At 30.8% G+C, this 26,689-nt stretch overlaps 1 protein-coding gene across 6 annotated transcripts in view; it reads right to left on the bottom strand.

Moving 5' to 3' along the window:
• The window catches only part of LOC148228496 (uncharacterized), a 215,339-nt gene that overhangs the window by 8,598 nt on the left and 180,052 nt on the right, over positions 1 to 26,689 (bottom strand). For all 6 annotated transcript variants that reach the window (XM_088199036.1, XM_088199032.1, XM_088199033.1 and 3 more), the window contains one exon: positions 16,162 to 16,209. In XM_088199036.1, the coding sequence (XP_088055162.1) occupies positions 16,162 to 16,209 (48 nt within the window). The remainder of the gene's footprint in view (positions 1 to 16,161; positions 16,210 to 26,689) is intronic.

Here is a 26,689-nt window from a genome sequence, read left to right on the forward strand (position 1 = left end):
ACTATACACACGTAAACAACATTGGGGGCACTTTTTAAGTGCATAATTTGATAAATATATTTTTAGCAGACAGTTTTAAATGAATAAGTCAGTATTTTATATTTTTATATTTTATATTTTTATATGTTGTACCCCACAGGCACGGATGGGTTAATTTGTGTATTAATAATTTATTATATAAATATTTTTATAGAACAAGGAAAAATATATTTTTTACTGGATTCTTAACATATAAATCAGATCGATATATATATATTAACGAATTAATTGTCCATCCATGGAAGCAGAAAAGTCCTTAAAGCTGCTTGTTGAAATCTCATACAGGGACTATCTATAAATATTGTATATATTTTAAAAAAGTGGGATTAGAGGCTGCATTATAAAAACAATTAAAAATAATGCTTGAATGGGATCGGCCACATCGAGACTGGACACTTGAAGATTGGGTCAGACTATTCAAACTTTGATTTAACCTTTGTTTTTTATATTAAATATTGAGATTTAATTTTATCATTACTATTAAATAATAATAGCACAGATTTATTTATTTTATTGTAAATCTTCCGTTATAATATAATATAAACCGATAATTAATTTTACAAACATACCACTATATAGAATACATGTTACTGGTTTATAACTATTTACATGTTTAATTAACCAAAATATAATAAAAATAAAATAAAACGCTGTCTTATTGAAATCAAATGATTTCAATAAGACAACGCCTTAACGCAATATTTTGCTAAAATCAGGAATTAGTTTGTGGCGAAATTAAATTAAATTAAATTAAATTTTATCTATTTTTAGGTGACTAACTAACTAATCTGACTAAAGATTTTTTTATTTATATATTATGTGTAATTAGATAAGATTCTACCGTGCCTTTTCCTCCACTTTCAAGGGATAAAGAAGGATGATTCTCGGCGTCAAACAAATCCCTGTGCATCTCAGATGCGACAGGATATCCCGATAAATTAATCTTGCTTCCGAACACGAAGCTTGCTTGTAAGGAAGCCCAGACCCTTCGTTTGGTCCTTAATTACATCTCGTTTGTCCTTTTTCTGCGAGTCGAAACGGCGTAACGAAGCAATTAATTAAATCCGTTTAGTGCTTGAATTTTTGTCTGAGCGATCTCGAGCAGCCTTGGCACGGATTTCTCATGTAAAGATCCTTTCAAGTGTCACTTTGACAAATGGCATATTGATAAATTAATTCATTAGTTTACTGATGCGGCAAAACATCTTGTACATAATTGTTTTAAGCCTTTCTCGTCTCTTTCTCACATATACGCTACAACTTTGACTTTCAAAAATATTCCGCTTATTCGACAGCTCTCTCCCGATGAGAGTCAAATGCCAAAGCGTGTAAACAAAAAAAGGTGCCGACATATGGCACAAGAGTCCCAAGATCAGATGTCCCGTTTGATAAATATGTATGACCTGGTCGGTGGCTCTCAGTAAATTTGACTCGCGCAAATCGTCGCTTTATCATTTGCCCCCTCGGTGAGGATATTTCACCATCCAGCTGATTGCGGGACGCTTTTTTGCTGGGTCCGAATTACCATCGATATCATTTTTATGGGAGGGTATGCCTCCGGAGGCCCCTGACGTATCGCTCATTTCACCTCTCGTGCTCCAGGATCAAATATTCCAACGTCCCTGGGCGGCTTGAACCACCCTCAAGGTTCTCACACCCTCACATGACTCGAAGATTTTTTCTGCACACGCACGCCCACCTCAACCCGACGACAATTCCACCGTACTTTTCATAAATTGTTTGTATGCTTTCGGTTTGACAGAATATTTATCCTTTACGTATTTTTTCAATCTAAAACGTAATCAGTTTGTGTTCGAGATGTGAGAATGGTTAAAAACATATATTTTTTTTAGGCTTATGGTATATATTATAATAAAGGCTTCATTAATGTTAGTGATAATAAGCAATCTGATATCTAAACTAATTCTGGAAATATATTTAAAACCTGTAGTTGAATCTTAACGAAGAGTGACTTATAATGATGGTTCTAAACATATTTTCAACATTAAGTAAATATTTGCTATAATAAATATATTGGTTTTACAACCTTATCGATATATACGATTTAGTAAATTAAAAGCATATCTATCAACTGAGTCAAACTTCTTACCTGATGATTGTTTTATAATGAGTAGTAAATATGTTTACTTTAAAATAAAAATACTGTATTCCCAGATGTTTAGAAATACACAGAAATGTATATATGATTTCTAATACTAAAATAACAACTAAGCATTTATGGAGTGCCATAATTTAACCTTAGGTCAATGCTGATAACTTTTATCCTGGCAATGAGCATTTTAAATGCAATTTTATATTATTTTAAGCACACATTATCTTTTCATCTTTATAGGTAATATACAGGTTATTCTATATAATTTGATAAGCAAAATTATATATGCATACATAAAACGTATTTGTACACATGTAATTTAGACATTATCGACCAGTCGTTATCCTTCGGTCATCCAGTTAACAAGATTTCACCCCGAACTCTGAATATATGCATACGTCCATCAGTTATCGGTTCACCCTAATGTTTTTGCCTCCCTTTGCTCCATTCAACCCTCGCCCCTATCGTGGACATGTACGCTGCACTGCTTTCGTACAAAACTAAAATATATTGAAAACGAACGAGCGTGTCCTAAATTTTTACTGGTGATCATTCAAATTACTTTAAATAGAACAAATATAATATATGTGATACTAAAAATCAATTATAGTCGTATATTTAATTTATGCGAAGTAACTTTTTAGTTCGGTTCAAAACCATGATAATTTTCCAAGTAAACTAAAATTAATAATACTTATATTTTCAATAAGTAATAAAACACTAGTTAATTGATCATTATATACTTATGGGACGGATGCATTTCTTGTGACTTTTTTATTAGTACTGACTGATTGAAAGCAATTGCGGTGAAGCTCAACATTTTTATTGTTAAGCCGTTTTAAAATATCAATTGTAGTTTATCCGGTTTAACGCCGTTATCGGATTACCACCCCATAGCCGGTGTTATTACTCGGATCACGTGACTGCAAATGTTTTACCCCTCTGTTATAACAACGCACGTGCCGTATTAATCGTTATATTATATATAATAATAATAAATTATTCTAGGTGTGCATTTATACCACTCTGATACGATCAACGATTCTAAATTGTAATGTAATAAGTTACAAAGTTAACTTTGGATAAATCGTAAACGACGCTATATTTATAACAATTTGAGTTCTATTTCGGGAGATACGTAGGTCTGTGCTTTTATTTTTTGCGTGCTGCGTTGACCCAGTTGAAAAATAAAATTGTATCATTTTTCACAATTATTTGGTCGTATTGTCAGCCGAAAGGAAATAACTTCAAAGAGAGCCTTGGCCAAAAACGCGGTTGTGAATTTCCAGGTCAAAGTTTATAATACATAAATTTTATAAAATAACTAGCATAGAACTCGTTGAACAGTTAAACTAACCCAAGTGACAATATTATATACTTAAATTCTCAAATATTGTCTTTCTGTTTGTCTATCTCACTAAAAACTCCCCACATTATGTAGGAGGTTACTGGGATTTTTTTTAAATTACTATGATTATATATATATATATATATATATATATATATATATATATATATATATATATATATATATATATATATATATATATATATATATATATATATATATATATATATTATAAATTTAGTTTCACTAACGGACTTTAAAAGAAACATATTTTAATTTTATTATCTTTAATATTTGTAAGTACATATAAAAAATGAAATGAAGAAAGGAATTTGATAAAACAAATTTATCGATTCAAGAGATTGATGTCCTTTCATTGATTGTCACAGGAATTAGAATCCATCTAAACTTCGGAATGAAACGTTGTGAGTTGTAAAGACATTCAACATATGTGATTCCCAGAATACCATTAATTTATGTATTTACCTTTTCGTTTCAATAGGCTTCAACTTCCAATTAGCGTTGCTTTCATTATGACAATAAATTAGTCATAAGAAGAAAGGAAATATTCTTTAGATATGAATGCTTTTCGTTTGATCATTTTAATGCTGTTATGTCACGGACTATGTGCCTTGAAATATAAAAATAATTCAACAAAAATACTGTCTATAATCGATTGTTAAATGGTTTAATATTAATAACAATAAAAACAATAAACATTACATATATTTTGCGGCCAACCACATTATATAAACATTTATAAATATTTTATATTAGTGGTTTTGGTAACTCGATCAACAGATACAGGCGTGTTTCGCTATAATTTGATGCACATTTCAGGATTATTAAATTAATTATGGCAAACAAACCCAATTTCCCGTTGCGAAATTATCGTATTTCATCCGGTGATTTGATACAATATCATTTTTCCCTACGAAATGTATCCAAGTATATCGTTAATTTCTATTATGGTGCACTATTCGTGATTAAATGGGTACACATCTGAATAAACTTCTAATTGCAGCAGGATCGATAGCATATTTTTGAACTCATGTGAAAGAAAAACTTTTCGAATTCAATTGAACGTACATACATATACATATAAATCCGCATCATAAAAACCAATAAATCCTTGCATTCAGAAAGGGCGATTGTCGAAGCGGAGACTTAGCAAAATGATCAACGATGCTATACAATTTTATGACGTATAGGATAATTTGATTACGCATCGATCGGTATAAATGTACTGTGTAATATGTGAGATAGTTACAAATTACTATTCATATTCATCAATTTGATAGCAATGGAATTAACATAAAATTGCCGCTTCCGTATAAAATATAGGAGTTATTTACATAAAAACAATATTTCATTTCAGATTTATATGTGTGATAAGAAGGGACGTAGGAGTGCTTCGAGTCGTTTTTAATCGATTTTTTGTATACTATGTGTGTAACATTTATACAAGTTATATTTCCGCGAAATAATAGGTTTCATTTATACTGTATGAATTATAAAACAGCAATTAAAATGATTTATATAGAGTTATGTTTTTATAGCATGAAATTCACTGCTAAGAAATTGTAAGAGATTTTATTTATATATATGTATAATACATAGCGATTTTTTTTCATGTATCTAATAAAAAATAAAATATTACAGTATGTTATCTAAGTCATTTCATAAATTTCATATTTATTGGTTAGCAATAATTAATTGAAATATATGACATTATTAATCGCATGTGTAATTTAATTTGTAAATATTTATTTATTTTCCATACTTTATAATCACGTATGTAAAAATGCAGAATCGGAAAAATTATCATTTAATTATTACAAATATTAATTTACGGAGGAGATAGAAGTCGTTAACCTTTTCAGCCTTTTCATGTATGTATAGTGAAATTTGAATTAAAAAAAATTGGTAGTGTATTGATTTTTATTATAATGTTTCAAAATCGTAATATTAATTTGAAGAAAATATTAACTGTGCAGCGTATTTTTTTATGTTTTCTATAATTGGAATTAGAAAAGTCGTTTTTTAAAATTTGTATAGTAATTTTAATTTTAGAAATAATATTAGTGATATTTAAAAAAATCTTCTTTTAATTACAACTGACAATTATTTTTCGAGAAAATACTAAATTTGCTAATTTTTTGGGAATCTATAATATCGATTTATGTTGAAAATTAATTTTGTACGAATATTTTTAAATGTTTTACAACCGCTAATTTTTTTATACTGCTGCATAAGAAAGGGTGGGCCCATACTAGATGCATGAATTGTTTACGATTTTCTCAACTACTCTATTTATTCTTAGCATTATCATTGATTTGGTAAACTACATTAATAACCAGATAATAAAAAAATGCCTCACCTGGAAATATTTAAATTGGAAAATGTTTGGGGGGCCACATAGATTTTTTTTCACCGAAAATATTCTAACAAAAAATAGAATAGTGATGGCCAATTTTACTTTAGATTTATGTACTTTTTATTTTTTTCTAAAATAATACAACATAATGTACTTACTAATATGTTTTAATAAATACGAAATGTTTTATCATTCTTCAAGTTCCTTTATATTTCAATTACTATGATTAATATAATTTATATGCTTAGTCCTAAGACTGCGGATGACAACTTTGGAAGACATAAAGTAAATCGCCAGTACACATTGGACACCTAAATGTGTCAAGAGTATAATATTTTTTTTTGTGTAATTTAAGGTTTAAATACACATAATATATGGCATAAATAGGTGCTTCCCCACGTAATAGAAAATTTTGGAATGGCGCGCATAAATATCAGCCAGGGTTAAATATTATTCCGAACTATAGCATAGTATAATATTACACAAATAAAAATTATATAAATATAAACATAAACAATATTTAAATATCAAATATTTCAGTAGATGCATATTTTTTCATGTAGTAGATATTCTGTAATAAGAATTGAAATTTTTGTTGACATGCGCTGAAACATGTTATGCTGAATACTTTTAGATAAATCGTTACATTTATTCAAATAGAATGAAATCTTTTATATTATGAAAAAATAATGTAAGACGACTTCGCTTCCAAAGACCGTAAAAGTCAAACACAACAATCCGTTTGATCGGAGTATCGATCAAAAGCTTTCCTATTGTTAAATAGTTGTGCGTTTTGAGTGATTTTTCAAAACCAAGAGATATTATAATAGTCAAAGAGCAGAAGGTACCCTTGGAGATGGATATATTTATTGTAAAGCGCTCTCTTGATTTCCATGCTCGAAGGAGTTTTTCTTTTCGATGTAATTATTCATTCCCGCGGAGGTTTTCACTCGCTGACCTCCAGCCGGCTTAATGATGAAGTCTTTTTTGAAAAATATAAGATTTTGTCTTCTATCGTTGAATAAATTCCGAGATGAAATATCGCAGAATTGTATAAAGAAAGGCGGCGGAGCTTTCGCACGCTACATTAATTTTAAGCGATTAAGCTTTCGTTAATTGTTGGTTTGCGCCTACACAGTATTAATTAAATATGCGAAAGTAAAAAAAGCAATTTAAAAATTCGACTTTCTTTCATTAAATATGAATTATGTTAAAATATTTTTTAATAAAAGTGACTTAATAATTGAGTCACTCATTAGCCTCCACATGCTATTCTAACGCTCGCTTTAAACTTTACATCGTGACATATTTATTAGTAAACAAAGGCATTGTCCTCGGCAATATGACGGGCAATTTCCTGGCATGTTGTATTACCATTACATTCGGCAGCTTTTAATGAAATTGACCAACAAAGCACGCCATCTTTTATCGTGCCAAACGACGGACATAACTCCCCGGCGAAAGTTGTTGTGTTTGCTATTGTGTATTTTTATCAGAAAGGGCGAATTGCCGTATTCTTTGGTCCCTTGAATCATTCACGGTGGTCCTTCAAAGGATTTATAATGTTTAACACGCCCGTTTAATACGAATACGAGCGCTACCCTCGCTTCATTAAGGGTTGGAAACAAATCGGACCGACCACTGCGACAAATTGGGAAACAATCACAGGTATTCAAACTGTGTTATATAAGTTTTTGTATCAATATAAATATTATATGTGGGTATTATTACATATTAAACAGTATCAAATATATAATAAAGTTATTTGAAATACTGTGATTTATTAAAAATGTATAGGGTTTATGAAATTAAAGTTATTGAACCAATGGTTTAAGGGACTTGCATGTCTTTATTCATTTGACCGGAAGAAGGGTGACTATGGATTTCCCCCGTTCTTCTAGTTAGTTTCTGTTTCATAGGGGCATTAAGGCAGATAGACACACCCTATTTTTCGCACGCTTTATGTGTATGTACAATGCGGATATTCTGCGTCGTACTGTTTACAGTAAATATAAAAAAAATCATAGTTAACTGTTAGTTATTTTTTAGCATGGCAGTGATGGAATCAATTTCAATAATGAACTGATCCGCGCTCTCGGTTCTGGAGTGTAGATAAACTTATAAATAATTCCGAACGCAATTTCGATAGAAGCCCGCCGAAGTATAAAGCTCTTTCTCTCGGAACTTTCCCCACACTGACGAAAGAGAAACGCATTCGTTTTATTCGATTCTCTTAAAATATATTCGTTGATGAAAATATTTTATTTTTAGAAAATTACTCAAAAATATCATACAATAAATTATACCAAATGTATAGAAGCGTCAAGGGCAATCGGTGAATTTACACCGATAAGGGTGAATACTTAGGATATAAAAAGGGTAAGCAAATTTAAATATTTAGAAACCACCCTCAACGATTACAGTATATAAAATATGGGATAAATAAAAAACACTGGCCTGGGAATAGTTATGGGTACTAGTTTTTATAAAAAATCTGCTTTGAAAACTCACTCATATATTAAGTTATCATAAAACGAAGTTTCATTTTGGCTCTAGATTATATATATACAATTTCAAGTAAAAAAGTAAAATTTTTAATATAAAATTTGCTTGAAAATTGCTCTATATTTTTTATATATTAAACTTTAATAACAGCAGTTTTTTGTGCTAGCACGTGCATATTTTTTAAGATGGAAAATAAAGTATAAATAAGCATTTTGATCGCTTTTGTGCTTTTCTGAAATTTCGGAGCTTACTGCCTATATCATATATCTGTTATTGTTGTTCATGACACAACGTAATATTTGTTATAATATGTGTGCGTTCCGTAATGGAATCTCACAAAAGGCTGTGATTGATAATGTTTTCTAATTGTATTCGTCTGCTTGGCCAACGTCGGATTATTGTGATGAGCCCGTCCAAGAGAACGGTGGTTCTCAAAGCCAGATATAAATCACTTCCACTCACACACATACTATGGAAAAGGAGCACAAAAAAGGATATTTTCGTTTTGACACTCGGTATGAGAAATTGTTCGGCCACCTCCCCCTTGGGCAGACTTAATTCTTTTATCTGGCGCGCAGAAGTGAACCCGGCGAGAGCGGAAGATAAACAGAGGAACATGCTCGATTTTTGTTAAACTTAATGGCCCGTACAAACTGCCCGAAGCAGGCCGGGTAAAAGACAAAAGAAAACCAATTTTCAACAACAAAAACGAAGCGACAAACGATACAAATTCCACAGCCGTAGCCAGCGAGCGGCCATGCCGCAACATAGACGACGGGAACCGGAGACACAAAATCGAGCACATTTGCTATATATTTCACTCCATTTACATTGTGTAAAATGACACTAAGTATTCCATTTTACAGTTGAAGATGTAATAAAAATGAATCACAATTACAGATACTAGATAGGAAAGTAAACGTTGCATAAAAAAATATTCCAAATTTCCGCAATGTATGAAAAGCTCCCGTTATGAAAATTAACCTAGGTGTATCAAATCATTTTTATGCGACGTTTATATCCTTATCTGGTATCTGAAAACATAAATTACATTTCTTTAGTTTTTCATGCCAATTTACACTAAATAAATAGAGCGAAATATATCGTAAAAAGCTATTTATGAGAAACCGAATCGACGTGTATTATATTCAATAGCCAACTTTTACTACAAAAACAGCACGTTATTACAATATTAAAAAAGCTTATTATATTTTCAATTTAATTATTTATTTTTCACTTTCGTAATTTTTCATACATCGAGGAAACTATTTGTTTTCAGCCAAAGGTTGAAAACAAGCAACAGCGGATGTGCGATAAGGTCTTGTGTTTATTTAAGCATTCGATATGTGTCATAGTTAATCTTGGATATTTTGTCAAAGAAAAGTGATGATGAAAAGCAAAATTAATAATGTGCCCCATAGTTTCGGTTACAGAAGTGAAAAAAAGGTTTATTTAAGAGGCGAAAATATATTCTAAACAAGTGTGACGTGGGTATATTCGCAATATTTTTGCATCACAGGATTGGGGCGTGTGTATACCCTGAGAAAAGTCGGCAGACTTAAGCGTTTAAGGGCAAGCTGAAACTCTGCGATATCGCCAGCTCCGCTACCCGGCGAAATTGATACGCAAAAAGGCTATTTGCTAGCGATCGTTTAATTTTATTTTTCGAGACGCGCAAGAAATTTCCTTCATCGTCGTGAAAAGTCACCGGTAAAGCCGGCGCTGAAATCTCGCGGAAAATTATGCGCCGGTACAGTCTCCATTAGGATATGGACTAGATTCAAAAGTAAGCTGGCGTGTCTTAAATTTATAAAGTTTTAAAAATATATATAAAGATTGCCTCCTTAGCACAAGATTATGATCAATTATGTGTTAGTGTTAGTTTACATACCTCTTGAAAAATCATTTGAGAATACATAAAAGGTATTTATAAAAAATATAGATCTTAAAAAGCTCTCAATCGATTATATATTATATTTATTTAATTTTACATATACATATATGTTGAAAAATAAAACGGGATTGGTACATTTAGTAAATAGTTAATATTATACGATCTTATATTTATTTTAATGATCATCAGGCATTCCAAGTGAGCTTCTCGATGTTATATTTCTATGCAGAAGCCATCCAATATATAACTAAGATCGACGCACGTTTTTTTTATTATACGTTAGGGAGAATTACTCGTTTCGGCGTGATTAAATAAGATTGCCGCGAACACATTCTATTTCGGTGCGATTTTCTTATTTTCCGAGAGTGAACATGTCGAAAACATAATTTTACGTAAAAGCTCCACGTGTCTACATAAGAAAAAATGTGATTTTCACTTGTTAGCTGAATTTCCCGGGGCGTATTGGTTGCGAGGGCAAACTCACTTTTTCCTTCTCCTTTCCAATGTATTATCTAACTTACATCAGCGATTGGTTTGAGTTAACAAAGGGATTATCGGGCAAATAACAAACAAACAACACGCAAGAAATTATCGCGCACAGCGCATAACTTTTTCTAAGATAGAGATTAAAGAAAACTTAGCAGAAGCGTATCATATACAATATATTGTACTAGTATGCATATTTTATTATTGCGGAAATATTGGCAAATGAAAGAAAGCATTTCTTAAGATCGTAAATGTTAATTTTATTATAAAGAAAAATGCGATTTACAGAATCCAAATCAGATATGTGATATTTACTTACTTTTAAAAATATAAAAAAAACAAACCATAGTAAGAAAGAGAAAAAAATCATAAAAGAACCGGACTAGATCATCATAGCTGATATTGCATAAATTAAAACCACTTCCCAGTTACAGAACTTTTTCAAAAAATATTAAAATACTTCTTGCACGGACTCACCCTTTCATATGCAGTGCAGCATATGCAGCCGTTGTAAAACATTCATACAAATTTAATTCTTAACAAAAAAATGGCTTTGATAATTTTCTCAAAAAAATTGTTTATTTTTGAGATGAGAATTCACAAAAAACAAATTTTCTAATAAACTCGGGAATGACCGGGAAGGGGTTGAATAGCCGGATGGGGCCAGTCATAGGTGAGCCAGCAAGTGCGGTCGTCCTGGCTCTAACGGACATCAGAAGTGGACGCGGTCGTGATTTATAAATTGGGACCATTGTTATTTGTTTTGTATATTAATGATATAGTTAATAACGTGAAAAATTGTAAAATTCATCTATTTGCGGATGACACATTAATGTATTGCATAGGTGATAACATTAAAGAAATTGTAAATAATTTAAATAATGAATTAAGTATATTAGAAATATGGTTAAAGAATAATGTACTTAAATTAAATGAGAATAAAACTAAATGTATGTTTATTAATTATAAAAATGTGTTAGATAATAGTACCAAAATAGTAATAAATAACTCTAGTATAGAAATAGTGGATAATATAAAATATTTAGGAGTAATTGTTGATACAAAATTAAATTTTAAAGAACATTGTAATTACATATTAAAAAAAATTAGTAGAAAAATAGGTTTATTATCTAGATTAAGAAATATATTAAGTATAAATACAAAAAAAATAATTTACAATAGTATAATATTGCCCCATTTTAATTATTGTGCAACACTATTAAATATGTTAAATAAATTAGATAAACAAATGTTGCAAAAATTACAAAATAGGGCAATGAGAGTAATCTTAAATAAAAATAGATTAACTAGTTGTAAAAGTATGATTGATAGATTAGAATGGTTGAATGTTCAAGAAATATTGAGTATGAATGTTTAAGTATTTATATATAAGTTAGAAAATAATATGTTACCAAAATATTTTAATAAGTATTTAATAAGAAGTAAAGATGTACATAAATATAATACTAGAAATAAAGAAAATTTAAAGATAATTAAGTATAAGAAAACGAGTACGGCTAGGGGAATTATGTACGGAGGTTTTGATTTATATAATAGTCTTCCAAGAGAAATCCGAAACAGCAAAAATATAACGGGTTTCATAAATGGAATAAAAAAACACCATCGTACATATAGAAATAAATTATCTTTATTATTGTATATTGTATATTTTTTCTTTCTGTTATGTATTTTTTATATATTTTTATATATGTTTACTAAATTTGTTAGATGTAAAGATTAGCTATTAAGCTAAATAAATTAATAAAATAAAATAAAATAAATACGTCCCGGAACCCAAATGATTGTCAACAGCAGTCTTTAGTGGTTTGAAGAAATGCCAAGCGAATTGTATTCCAATAATCCTCAATAAAAGTCGAAGGGATACAAGAACACATAATAACCATATATCCTAATATAAAGGTATCTCAAGAACCTTTTCTAAAGTTTTTCGATTAGGAAAGAGTATTTAGTTATTCGGGAATCCAAATTAAATAATATATCCCGATTCTAGATCGTCAAAGTGAAACGTGTTCGTCATAACAAAGCCGAAAATATTGTACGATTTATCGCAGACGTTGTGTGTTTATGTGTAGAGAGAACCTCCATTTGCTTTCAAATGTGATTTTAAGAGCTAGTAAAGGTCATCAACGGAAGTATTTCTGCTTAAAATACTTCCGCCTATATTGTAATAGACTTTCACCGGACAATGAGATCTGAAAATGTGACAACGTGACCCTTGGCGATGCTGAAAGAGTGTCGATTGTCTAATGACCACCTCCACAGCGACCACAGGTATTTATGTAAAGAGATTGAAATCGAATTTCTACGAATACGTCATCAGTATAAGCAATAACTATACAATTATGAATAGTTTTTGTGGCGAATGCCAGAAACTAGAATATTATATTCGTTCCGTATTCATAGAAAATTTCTTGATTAAGAGCGACATTCCAAGAAGGAGAAGATCAAGTGTTTACATTACATTAAGCGGGACTTAAATCAAGTTAAAGGCTTTCATATTGAAGCCGAGAAAGTGGAAAGCAAAATGCGGGTGGCAAATTATTTTTCGATTGTAGCCTTTTAATTAAGAGTTATATAAATGCGGATTTGGGCTCGGGTCGCAAATGGTTATATTATATCCGATTTCCATCATGGACGCCGATTTCGAAGACCCCTAGTCCCAAGTTCAGATAATGACCGTTTAATTACGAAATAAATCGTCCGCCTGAGATATATATAAGCCAATAAAGGTATCGCCCCTTGTTTATTCTGTTTGTGAAATGAGTCGAAACATAAATTAGCAGTGGATTTGCGGTTCCGTTGCCAGTTAAGCGACTGAAACAATAAACGACAAGTATTTGTTGAAATGGCGCACGCAAAAACCCACACAATTGTGGACGCAATTAGAAGATACATAAATTATTTTGGGATGGATTATTTTATTTGCTTATTTGGATATCGTCGTCTAAATTTGGAGGGCTTTTCTTTGATTGTTATTGGCAAAATTCAATGAGTTTATTAACATTTAAAAGTAGCGAGTGCCACAATAAATTAACGCGTGTTACTTACATGTATAACAAGATATGAAAATACTTTTCTGATGAACTCATTTTAATAAGCTTTAAAGGATCTACAGACGTTATGGAGAATGTCAATTAATTCTATAATTATTATTTATGAAACTTATGCCGAAATTATTAATAAATTAGTGTTAAAAGATATAGGTGAATATTAATAGAATTTTAAGTTTATATTTTGTTATTTTATTTTCAGTATTATTGTAAAATTATTTATTTATTTATAAATATGTGTCATAGATTTTAATTAAGTTAGCTCTATACACGTTAAATTAACACTCAGTTTACACGTGAATATGCAGACATAAGCAGCTCTATTAAATTATGTAGAATGTTTGACGTAGATAGGGAAATCATAACAAGTGAAAGCCTTAAACAAATACATGTTAGTTGTTAGTTAGCATAGGCGAGGCGGAGGCTTACCTTGCCCTTGCGGTGTGTTTTGGCAACTAAAGCCATAATCTTAACCTTTGGCTAATTCTCGATAAACTCTTTGGCTCATTCACCATTTTCAAGGAAATCATCGTGAAAAGTTTAACTAAACAGCCAATCTAGAATCTCTCTAGACGTCGAAATTTTGTTTATAGAGGGCGACGAGCTTAAATAGAGCTTTGCAAGTTTATTAATTTCGATGAAATTAGTTTGCTTCTATAACTTCGCTCGGCCGACTCGCTAGTTTTTCGCACTAGGTAAATAATAACAAAATTAACATAGTCTGGCACAATGCCCGAGCTTTGCTTTATGGCCACGGGTAAACCGTCCTTAAACGACGGTTTCAACATGGCGAAAGAATTATAAAAGGGAATAAATAACGGCACGAGGAAGCGCCACTAAATAACGAAACTTTCCGAAAAAATATAGCTTAATATACGACTATGGCTTCTTAAACGGAAAATAAATACTTTTTCGGTAGGGGATGGGGTGACAATCGTTTTCATTTACGCAATGTTATGCTTATTTATATTGAGCGATGCGTAAAAAATATCTTATCATACCGAACGCAGAGTGTTTATTAAATGTAAACACGGTGTTCGACGCCGATATTTCAAAAGTGGACGTAATATCGGTCGGAAGGGTCGGAAAAACGGTTTTCTCAAGATAAATAGGTCATAAATAATTTTGATCGTAATTTCTTACTTACTTTGGGGATCGTCTTAAGTAACGTAATATATTACGTATTTATTAATAAAATTTAATAATAGTATTTCAGTTGCAGTTAAAGTTATTTAGATGGTAATAATTTGAAACTGCCATCACGCTCGCATAATGTCAAACTTTATAAAGCTAAATTATTAACGCCGAACTGTATATTCAATGTAAAACATAAATTAACTGAGTATAAATCTGTATTATGGCGACATAAATTATCTGGCAATATTACATTGAATGTATAATATAATATAATCGCAGTCAGATATATTGTATTTATATTAATTTAATATATAAATATACGTTTTATTCTTGAGATTTAAAAAACTTAAAAGAAATATAATAAATACCATCCATTCGAAATTCTTATTAGTTACAATTTACATTCATTAGTTATTTTGTGCTTAATTAAAAATTATAAAAGCGATAATCGAATTAAGTATATTTTTTGTCAAAATATTTTATTCAGGTTTAATTAATAAAATGCATCAATTTTTTCACTTTGTATATATTTAAGATATTCTAGTTTGCAATATAAAATACAAATTAATTTTAATATAATTTAACTAAGATATATTTTTATTACGCTTTTCATTCACGTCGCGCGATGGGCAAGCACCAAACGCACACACACACATTTATAATTATGAAATATAAACACCAGTGTTTTATAACAAGTGTTGAAATATTTACGCGGGGCTTCCGACTCCAAAGATGATTTATCTACGGCGCTAAACAAACTCGCGGAAAAGCTCACGCGAGCTTTCGTCTTGCGCGCGAATGCACTACGGTCGAGTTCAGCGTAAGAGCTTTCCCCTGAGCAAAAGTTGTTTGGTTTACGGATGCGAAAGCGCGGGCTACAAAATGTTGTTTCATTAAATAAGGGTTTTTGTAAATATGACGACAGCGACCCAATTAATCTTTGTCAAAAAACGGCGTCGGATTTTCGCGAGAGGCGCATTGTGTTCTGCCGGGAAGAGCTTTCGTTCGGATGCATTTCCGTAGTGAAAGCTTTTTGTCAATGTATACTGCGAGGGACAAAAATAGCTCAGCGGTTCGATGAAAAGCCAACGAATGCGTTTATTGTTCGTATAGTTAACAATTGCGCCATTCTGACGCTTTGTGAGAATAAGCAGAAGGATGACGTGAATAATATATGATGGAAATACTTACAATTGTGTGGAGACTGGGTATGAAGTTTGATGAGGTTTCGTGTCGGATCTGTAACAAAATAAAATTTATATAACTAAATATTATAAGCATTTTGCAATATTTATTTACGTTCTAGCTATTTTTTATGTTGTACATTCTAAAAATGTACAGCATAAAAAACTTACAGTCATGCATTTTAAATAAAGCAATTGCTTCCTAAAAAATGAAATTTAATTTATAATATAAGATAAGTAACATACATTTGCCACTACGTTTTTTTTTTATTATGTTGTATTATATATTAAATTAGCAATAAATTATAAAAATAAAACACTTTGCCTTATATCAAAGCCATTTAAATTAATTGAACTCAAAAATATTATAGTTTATTAATATAATATTAACACTGTACAGTGAAATCTTGAATTGAGAGAAACTCGGTTTACGAGTGTCACGAAACACGAGCAAACTTTTTATTCAAGTTTGCCTTAATAAACGAGCGATGTCTCACAATACGAGCAGTAGATATTGCGTCACATTTCCAAACACCACTTTATTAGTCCAGAACATGAATAAAAAGCTTAACACCAAATCAATATTTCAGCAATACTTCGAAGTGACCGAAGAAACAAACCTAATTCAGAGAATTTTCAATTTTTTACAAATCATGGGGTGGAGTTATCAAGGGAACCTTCAATTTTGTTTAATGTAAACGGTGATTAAATTGTGTCTTTGCCAGAAAAATGTCAGGAACTGATTACTGAATAAATAATGGTTCTGCATCGTGAGCAACAGCTTGAGGCTACAGAAAAGGTCTTGTCTAAGGAGGAGGAGAAAGAGGCTGAAAAACTACTTACTTAAATTAAGTAGGAAAAAAATGTAGGAAGCAGTGGAAAATCAGCAACCGAGTAAGGCTATTGCAGTTCGAATCATTAATCTATTTAATCCTCAAAAGCAAGTGTCACTAGATAGGTTCCTAATTAAAGTTCCACGAAAAAAAAGATATTCTATTGAGATATTTTATTATCATTGATAGACAGCAGTGATTCCGATATAAATAATTAATCAATTTAAATATTCATTTTATATAAATATTTTTGGGTTGGGGGGAATCAACCTAAGTTTTTATTATTTTTTATGGATAAATTTACTTTGATTTAAGAATATTTTGAAATACGAGTTTCCTTTTCCGGAACAAATTATTGTAATAAACAGATTCGACTTTATAGATTTATTTTATAGTTTAAGTAAAATGGCATTAAATAATATCTTACACTAAAATAATAATACATCTGGCTACTTTTAAATGTCCTATTTTTTACATTTTATTGGTATATTTGCTTTCAAGATAAGACATAAAATATATATATTTTATTTTATAGCATTTTAGATATGTATTATTTTTTAATATAATATTTTATTGTATTATTAATATCACGTCTTTTCATCTATTGTTCGCATTTATTTTGCTCACAAAGAGGTGCTCTTCGGATCGTTATTAAAATATTAATTACTCTCTAGGTCCTTTATTAATCACGGATCATTTTTTCCCTTCTCAACATATGTATATAATGATAAATTATTTATTATATCTATCGTGTGTTGGTGAGATTATCAAGAATTTTATGGGCTTCTAAACTAATTTAGTAGGTCGTTTAGCAAGAAAATGGGTCAGCGTGCTTTGTGTCTTTTGCTATTAAAAGCTGCCCAAAAGCTGGACGTCCATTCATGGGCAAGAAATTACCTGTCACATTATTAAGGACAATGCCTTAACTTTATATTAAAGCAATCGAGCGGTTAACATGTTTTACGACTTTTATAGGACATCGATTCTTCTACCGGGTTTTGTTAATGTTGAATAATATAATATATTACCTTTTTTACTATTAATAATTCAACTGGATACATTTTTAATACCATTACTAAAACAACATATGTACATATAAAAATATATTTTTTCTAAAAATAAATTTAATTTTAATTAAAAGTATATTAAAAGTACAAAGCAGAAACTATTATTTTTATGAACCCTACTCGATAGAGATTTAAAATCATAAACTAAAGTAATAAACGAATAAGTATACATATTATTGTATTAAACTCAACTGGGGATTTTTATAAAATATTTAATTAATACCTTCCTAATTTATTGATTTTATGTAGTCATATTCAATCTAATTGTTACAGTAAACAAAATGCAAATTCCAATATATTCATATATATATATGTATTTAGGAAAATATGCACCTGTTGCTCATACGTAGATTAAAACACAGATTCCACAAATATTTAAACGACTATTTCACTTACACTGAACACATATCAAAACAACATTTTTATCGAATTTAATCGTTTTTTTTTCGATTGAATCGAATTAACAATATTGGCAATGCAGCTGATAAATTCTCGCACAATATGAATAGAAGCAAAATTGTACATAATTGTGATTTTGAATTAAATTTTGCGATAATGGGCTCTTAACATTTGCAGTATCCGAACAGGGGCGCGTATTATTGGAGTCTAGGGGTGCGCACACGAACGATCGCAAATTGACATATTCATACCATTAGAAGCGGAATATTTCAAGTCAAACAGAGCGAAACAATAAAGCGAAGTTCGGATATAAACTGCGCCGCCGAACAAAGGCGATAAAAAAGCCGGTTATAAAGTTTCGCGTCGAGGTGAAAAGAGTGGGTTGGGGGTGGCAGAAATGAGAGGAAAAGAAAAAAGGTGAACCGTCGGGAGAAGAGAAATAAGAAAGCTTAACTTTGGACCGAAACCGGCGGATATTACGCGAGACAATGAGTAGGAAAATTTCACTCGGCGAAATCGCTTTCCCCCTTTCAGACACAAATACTACGTATAGTGGGGAAGAATGTCGTGAAATTATTCGATTTTTCGACGGGCCCAATCCCGGGGACACTTAGTGAAACTACTTTTTCTCTCGGATTCAACTTGGAAAGCCATAATTTTCAGTTTGAGACCGATTCGCCATTTAATATATGGCTCCGGTGGAGTGAGTGCTTTCGAGCGTTCGTTAGAAATCCCTAACTATATAAAATAGATACTCATAAGGCATTTAATGCATGATTTACTTTTGCACAACAAGATTTTAGTCAAAAATTAATTTCCGAATATATTTTTATATTAGTGTTAAATTCTGATTTTAACTAGTGTCAAGTTACTATAATAATTATTGTTCATTTTTATGTAATGATAATTTTTAATTGTTTTATTTAATGTTATCGATTATATCAGATTATAATATACTGTACATAATAAATAGTTACTGAATTTTTAAAGCCAAAAAAAATATTTTTATTACATAAAAATCGCATAATATTGAGAATTGTTTAAGTGGTTTTACTACACGTGACGTAAAAATATTGAATAATTTTGGTGGGATTATATTTAATAATATTTTTTTGCCGCAAAATTTACTCTAAATATTTAGTTTTTTTAGTATGTGCTATATTTATTTTGTAATTAACAACTTTTTTGCTTTACATTAACGACACACATGCGGCAATTATTAACTCAGATAATGCTTAAAAAATGTTTATTATTTATTGTATTATGGCCATCATGACGCATTATGAAAATTTGTCAAGCCGTGATGGTCAGATTTATAATAAAAAATAAATAAAAGGAAAATCTGTATTTAATAAAGTAAATAATATAAAAATTAAATAGCAAAAATTTTAAATTTTACGTATGCAAAAATATGCAAAATTGAGTTAATATTTTCAGTAGAAATTTATTGAAAAATAAAATAAAATAAATTGTTAAATATGACTATTTTTATTTATTTAAATATAGCTATCCTATTATTGTAAAAAAATATATTTTAAAATTTATGAGAAGTCATCATTTATGTACTGTAAATATTGTTATTGATACCTTGTTTATTTACAAACATCAACCAAATAACGTTGTCTATAAACGCTATGCAAATTAATTAAAATTAAATATATTTTCTGAACTCAATCGTCTCGCAGCAAAACATATTTATTTATTAAATAAAATAAGCATCTCGAGTTGCTCGAAAACACAACGGAGCTTAACACCAAAACAATTTATAACTCCATTGTCTGTCCGTCTCATAAAAGCTTCAGAGCTTTCTCCCCCCGGGTGCGAATGATCTCACTGGCCCGGTTTTCGCGAGGAAAGAAACGCTGAAAATTTCCGTTTAATCACTATTCCACACCGTGAAATGTAGCAAAGTTTATTTCCGTTCCTCTTACATATAGTGAGATTGTTTCGCCGCCTAAAGCTTTCGTACGCGACTCTACATTGGGCTGGGATAAGAAACGAGACGACCGGTAATACAGTCAGATTACATAATAATTGTGTATGTATCTATATAAATATAGGGGTGATGTTTTATTTCTGCTTTCCATTCTGAGCGAGAGAAAGATAAAGAGAGAGAGAGAGAGCAACGAGAAACGGAGAACAATCTAAGTTAATACCGGATTTTACCCGCTTGTCGTACTTCGACGCCTGGTATAAATACCGAGATGCTTTTACCCATTTTCGCTTCGAAAACGGCGAAAGAATACTCTTGGCGGATATAGTAGTATCAATTTTATTTATATCTCATCTCTGCTTATATTAAACGTAAATTCCATCTGTCTTTATTTAACAATTTGTACAGATTTTAAAGCGACTTTTGCCAGTATCGGATTTTTTATTTAAAAGCTTGACATGCAAGAACGACTATCGTTTTTGTATAAACGATATAAAATCTCCTGTTCTTTAGATACACATGGAACATAAAGAGATGGTGATTTTAATTAAAGATCAATTTCACATGTATAATTTGATGTCGAAAGAATTATAATTTATAAGCATACAATTGCTATAATGGGCATAAACTTTTTTAATACAAAATTTAAAGGAGAGAATTTGGAGAAACATACTTCCTTAGCCATAAATACAAATTTTATTATATTTTACTTATCTTGGTAAAATAATAGGTTTGTAAAAATATACAACGGTATATCGAATGTTATATACTCAATTCTAAAATTATGTAAAACATTAAAATCTCATCCGTTTATAAAGCAACATTATAGATTTTTTTAAAACGTAACAGCAAGCTTAACCGACTTTAAACCGTGTTTATTTTTAAAGAATAACAATTCTTAAAGTAATAACGTTTTTATTATATTATATTTTTATGCAAAAATGAATTTCAAACGAGCTTTCCCATTAAACCGTATATATTAGTCAGCTTGTCGTATACGTAATTTCAGTTAAAATTCGTATCGAGCGTTTATTTGGCAATTTTCATACTAATGTGAAGCTTTTTGCCGACGCTACACACTTGTTACTCGGCCGTAATTGTTTATATATCACACAGCATCACATCGCGAATTAATAAATAACGGCAAAAAAACTTTTGAATAATTCCAACTTTTGCGCTAAAGAACGATCGTTAGAGCTTTCTCGGACAAAAACGGTCGAAAGTTGCGGCCGAAAGTTGGACCTCGTTAAAGCTCCCCGCGGGGAATTTAGGGCCATTCTTCGCGAATAAATAAATATTCATCGTCGTCGTCGTATGGTTGTTAAGTATTATAATTCCCGCCCTTGATACCGCGACGAGAGATTATTTAAATTAACCATAAATTACGAGCGAAAGCTGACGGATTATACAAAAAGCTCGCGTAAGCTTTTTAACAGCGATCGCTGCGTCGACAGCCGTTCACGGCGGCGATACTGCTAATTCCGTGACGACCAGGGCCGCAGTTTTCAAAATGGAAAATACGATAAATTGTCAGGGGCGCCGAAAGGTATAGATCATAACAAAACATATATGGGTAACATTAATTATAAATGGCGTAATTTAAAAATTGTTTACATTACAAATCTCTTACAATTATCTGTTTCTTTCACTTGGAATTGATATGATAGCATTAGAAATTTTTGGGGGGAATTTCATATATTGTATAATTGTTGCCTGTAAATTACAGTTTTAATTTAGCAGTGATCTTATATAAGATATTTTTTATAACATAGCAAACAGATTTGAAATAAAAATGATTTATTTGCATGTTTTGTTTTACATGCTTGACTTATTTACAACGTGCTTAATTTATTGAGTAAACAACTGTGCGAAATTATAATACAACCAATTTTCAATCCCAATTACGGACGCGGTAAATATTGGTATCGTTAATTAACGAACGGCAAACAAGACCGAATCGCGAAAAAAATCGAATTATATATAACCAACACACTTAAGGAGAAATGCGGAGGCTGAAAAATGGAGAGTGAGCAAAAAAATGGGGCAGGATAATCCTGAGCGGCGTTTTTCACTTTTGCGGCCGATACGGAATTATGCACCGTCATAATCCCGAGGGTTTCTCGGGTCGAAGCTTTGGGGGTAATCAGAGTTGACGGGCGCGAGATATCACAAAGACTTTTGTATCTGACGAGTATCTGCCGGCGTAGCGCAATAATGACGATCATTTATCATCTGCAAAAGCGGGTTGAGACTTGATCAACGGTGGGTGTTAATTATATATATAGTATATGTATATATTTTATTTAATATAAATATGAAAGCTTGCACGATGAAAAAAGCTCGATTAAATTTAAGACTCTACTGTCAGGGAATGATTACTGCCAAGATATTAAAAATATTTATTTTAGACCTAAAATTAATGTAGAAATCGTACAATTTTATAATGATTTAATATATATCTTGGACATACAATTATATTTAAATAAAATATATATTTGAAGTTTCCAAAATTCAGACTTATTGTTTTGTGATCAATAATATACCGTACTTATTGAATTGAGGGATTGATCACCTATATTTAAAATTTTTCATCAGTTACACCTGACAAATTTAAACTCGCGCTAAGCAGAGCTACACCAAGTATCGACTGAGAAAGCAGCCGATTCCCTCTTCACGGCATCCTTGGGCCAGCTACTACGTCCGAAATACAGATTTTAACTCGATTTTAAATGACGACTAAATTCTATAGTAATTGTACGTGACTCGAAAATTGTTGCACTATATTAATAATTATTAAATTTCCTTTATATAAAAATTAACACCCTGACACCTATGTAGGTAAGTATAATATACCTTAATTTAAAAAAATTAAATTTCAGGGAAAATGAAATGTAATTGTTGAAAAGTAATTTGCTAAATCTAAAAAAAATATAATGTAATAATTGATATAATCTTACTGAATAACAAAAGCTGATTAGTGTGATATATGTCCTCCTCCTTTTTAAATACCAGCGTTAGATTACTTTTTACATTTAATTAATTAGTGTTTTTTTAACGTAATTTTCATTCTAATCTAATCAATTTATATTCAATATTTTAATATAAAAACAATCTTTGAGAAAAATTCATTGTAAATACCATACAAGCGCAAATTAAGTAAATATCTAAAAGCTCCAAAGCTCAGCGCGCACATAATGAGAATTCGCATTAATAATTTTTCGCGTTTAAATTAAATCTGGAGTGCTTTCGTTTTATTCAATGGCGAAAGCGGCGGCCTTTTTAATTTACGCAAAGTAATTAATTATTAACGAGTGACTTGTGCCAAGTTCTTTCGTAACAAATTACATTATCCGCATCATCATACTCGCCCGGAAAAAAACATAATAACATACAATACGAGACAAGGAAAAATAAACAAGGTGGCTCGCAGGATGCGTGCTAGGGGAAAAAAGGAAACCGTTAAGAGTTACAAATGATACGGGCCCGTGCTAATGCAGCCTCCTTCTCGGTATTCTAATGTGAGTGTACTCGCGTCGTTAGTAGCGAAAGTGAGGGTGGGTTACTGGCGGCCCACCACCGATGCCAGGACCGCAAAGGGCCATTGTTTACCGTTGTAGAACCGGCGGGACATAAAAAAGAGTACCTATTGCTATCCCAGTTAAGTGATTGCTTCCCGAGGCTTTTCATAATGCCGTGCATTCCTCTCGTCTTGGTGGCGAATCGTAAAAATTATTGTGAAATTTAAGGGACGATTAAGAGCGTGGAAAGCGACCGCTTAAAACGTATACATTTTAGGGGTAATAAAATATATACAGGATATTTATAAAGTGACCATTTAATATAATAAAATTAAACTAATAATAATAGTTCATGTACATATTATTAAATGCTTATTTACCTTATTTTTAATTATATGATATTTCACACCAGTGATAATGAATATGCAGGAACGTAGTTTTGTAGTTATATGTATTGTACATATGTAACATAAAAGGCATTAAGAACAATAAAAGTCGAGAAAAGTCTCATAAAATAGGTCACACTGACAAAGCCAAGCACACACGAAAACCCTAGCTCTTGTAAAATTATGCTACAAGTATAAAAAAATAATTTGAAGCTTATTTATTTTAATTACTAATAAGCCTAATTAAAAATACTAATATTTTTACCTGAATCAAAATCTAACTTAACAGAAATATATATATATATATAATAATACATAAAGATAATTGACCACATGCATGTTAAAAGCACATTTTTATTGTTTATTTCATCTTTAAATTTTATGTCAATAAAGCAATACCAATATTAGCACGTTTATTAAGAAGATAATATATTTTATAGTTTCTGGCATTAAAAAATAAAAATAAATTATGTAAAGATTATGTAAAGATATTTTTGGATTCATATTGTTTTAGTCGTAGATGGCTAAAGAGAAATCTCAAAATTCGACTCATACTACCACAGTGAATCAGTGCAAATTTTCTACTGCGAATAAAGACTCTTTTTATTACAGGCGAAACGTAATCTTATTGCCTACCTTTTTATTACAACACGCGTTTACGGCGCATAAAAACCTGCGGGATATTCCGCAGATTGTTTTTCTTCCTTTAGGGGTTGCACTCGGAGATGAAATTTTATTTTTTATTGTATTTTTTATTGTATCGAGGCGCCTAGATTATGATCTGATTTCATCATTTTTATGTGATAAATAATCGGCCATAAAAATTCATGATGAAAGATAACATTTAACAAAAATAAGAGTACTTATAAATACATATTAGCATGCCGTTAAATTGGCAACTTTTTAACCCGATGATGTAGTTAATATTTTCACAAAGACATTGTATCTAACATTGCTTATTTAAAATATGCTACCACTTCATAGTTCTGTATTAGCAAATCTAATTTTGATCAACACAAAAAATATTTACTGCTTTTCCAATTGATGCTTTTTGAGTTATAAAAAAATAAGCGACGTATTATATACGTATCGTATTAGCTTTGTGTTTTAATAACTTTTGAATTGCATGTTTCCAGTTGCAATGCACAATACATTTATTACGTATAGTTCGCAGCAGCTGAATGTCTCGTTAACGGGTGCCGATTTGGATACAAGTTAACCACTCCTAAACAATTAACGATTATCTCTATTGGTCGCCGATTGAATTGGATGCAGTCGAGACGGTTGCGTTTAAGATATGCAGATATCATTATCAAACTGTTGAATATGCAAGCGGTACAACCATTGTCGGTGCTGCGCCGGTCCCGTCCCGATAACGCCAGAGTTAAAATTAATTGCTTTAGGGTTGATTGCGCCATTACGCCGCGGCCAGAGGGCCCTAATCACACTGGCAGGGGTCAATTGACACGGGCTCCTAACCTAATTGTGGGTCTGGCTACACGATAAGACGTTTCCGAGGTCCCAAAAGCGGTTTATCTAATTTTTTAAACGAAAAAATGGTAGGTAATCGGGCTCATCCGAAAGGCCAAAAAGATCGACCAAAAAGAAATATACACAAGACACATAATTTAATTAAAATTCTAATTAATTTAAGAAAGTTTCGTCTATCGACTGACGAAATTCCGATCGACTAATAATTAGATATTTTTGTGTTTTTTTTTCGGCGTGTTTCTTTCGCTCGTTAATTTAAAGTCTGTTTGAAAGCCGAGACAAGATAATGAAAATATTTAAAGACAAAGTTTTTACTTGATTTAAATTAGCATTTTTTATTATCAAAAGCTCCGATAGTTCGCTTGAGATTAATTAGACTTTGTTTGAATTGGAATCGGTTTTATCTTTAGTAATTTTATTCAAGTTTACTTTGTGTAATTTAAACTATGTGCGCACCCACACATCCATAACTAGCGATTTAATAATAAAAATATTTAATGATTCAGTTTAAATAAAATATAAAGAATAAATTAAAAATAAAAATTATATTAGTATTCAATAATGAAATTAAATAATTATAATAAAATTTATAAATTTTGTTATTTTATTGGAAGTATACCATAAAAATACAGAACAGTTATAACGGTAGATGCTGCAAAAATAAAGAGCTAACACGTGTTTCTGATAGACGCGATAAAAATAAAAACTGCTACATACATTAGTACATAGTATGTTTTTATGTATAAAAATATTTTTTGAATAAAAACTTTTCATTGCTTACAGAATTCTTGCTGAAATCTGCGAGATTTGAATTTACACAAAAAAACTGTTGATACTCAAATGTAAATTATTAATAAGTTATTACTTACTGCAAAACAAAGATATTTTTAAAAATTTAAACAAAATTA

This window comes from Plectrocnemia conspersa, unplaced genomic scaffold (genome assembly GCF_051122295.1).
Source record: "Plectrocnemia conspersa isolate PC_06_02 unplaced genomic scaffold, ASM5112229v1 ptg000012l, whole genome shotgun sequence".
Classification (NCBI taxonomy): domain Eukaryota; kingdom Metazoa; phylum Arthropoda; class Insecta; order Trichoptera; family Polycentropodidae; genus Plectrocnemia; species Plectrocnemia conspersa.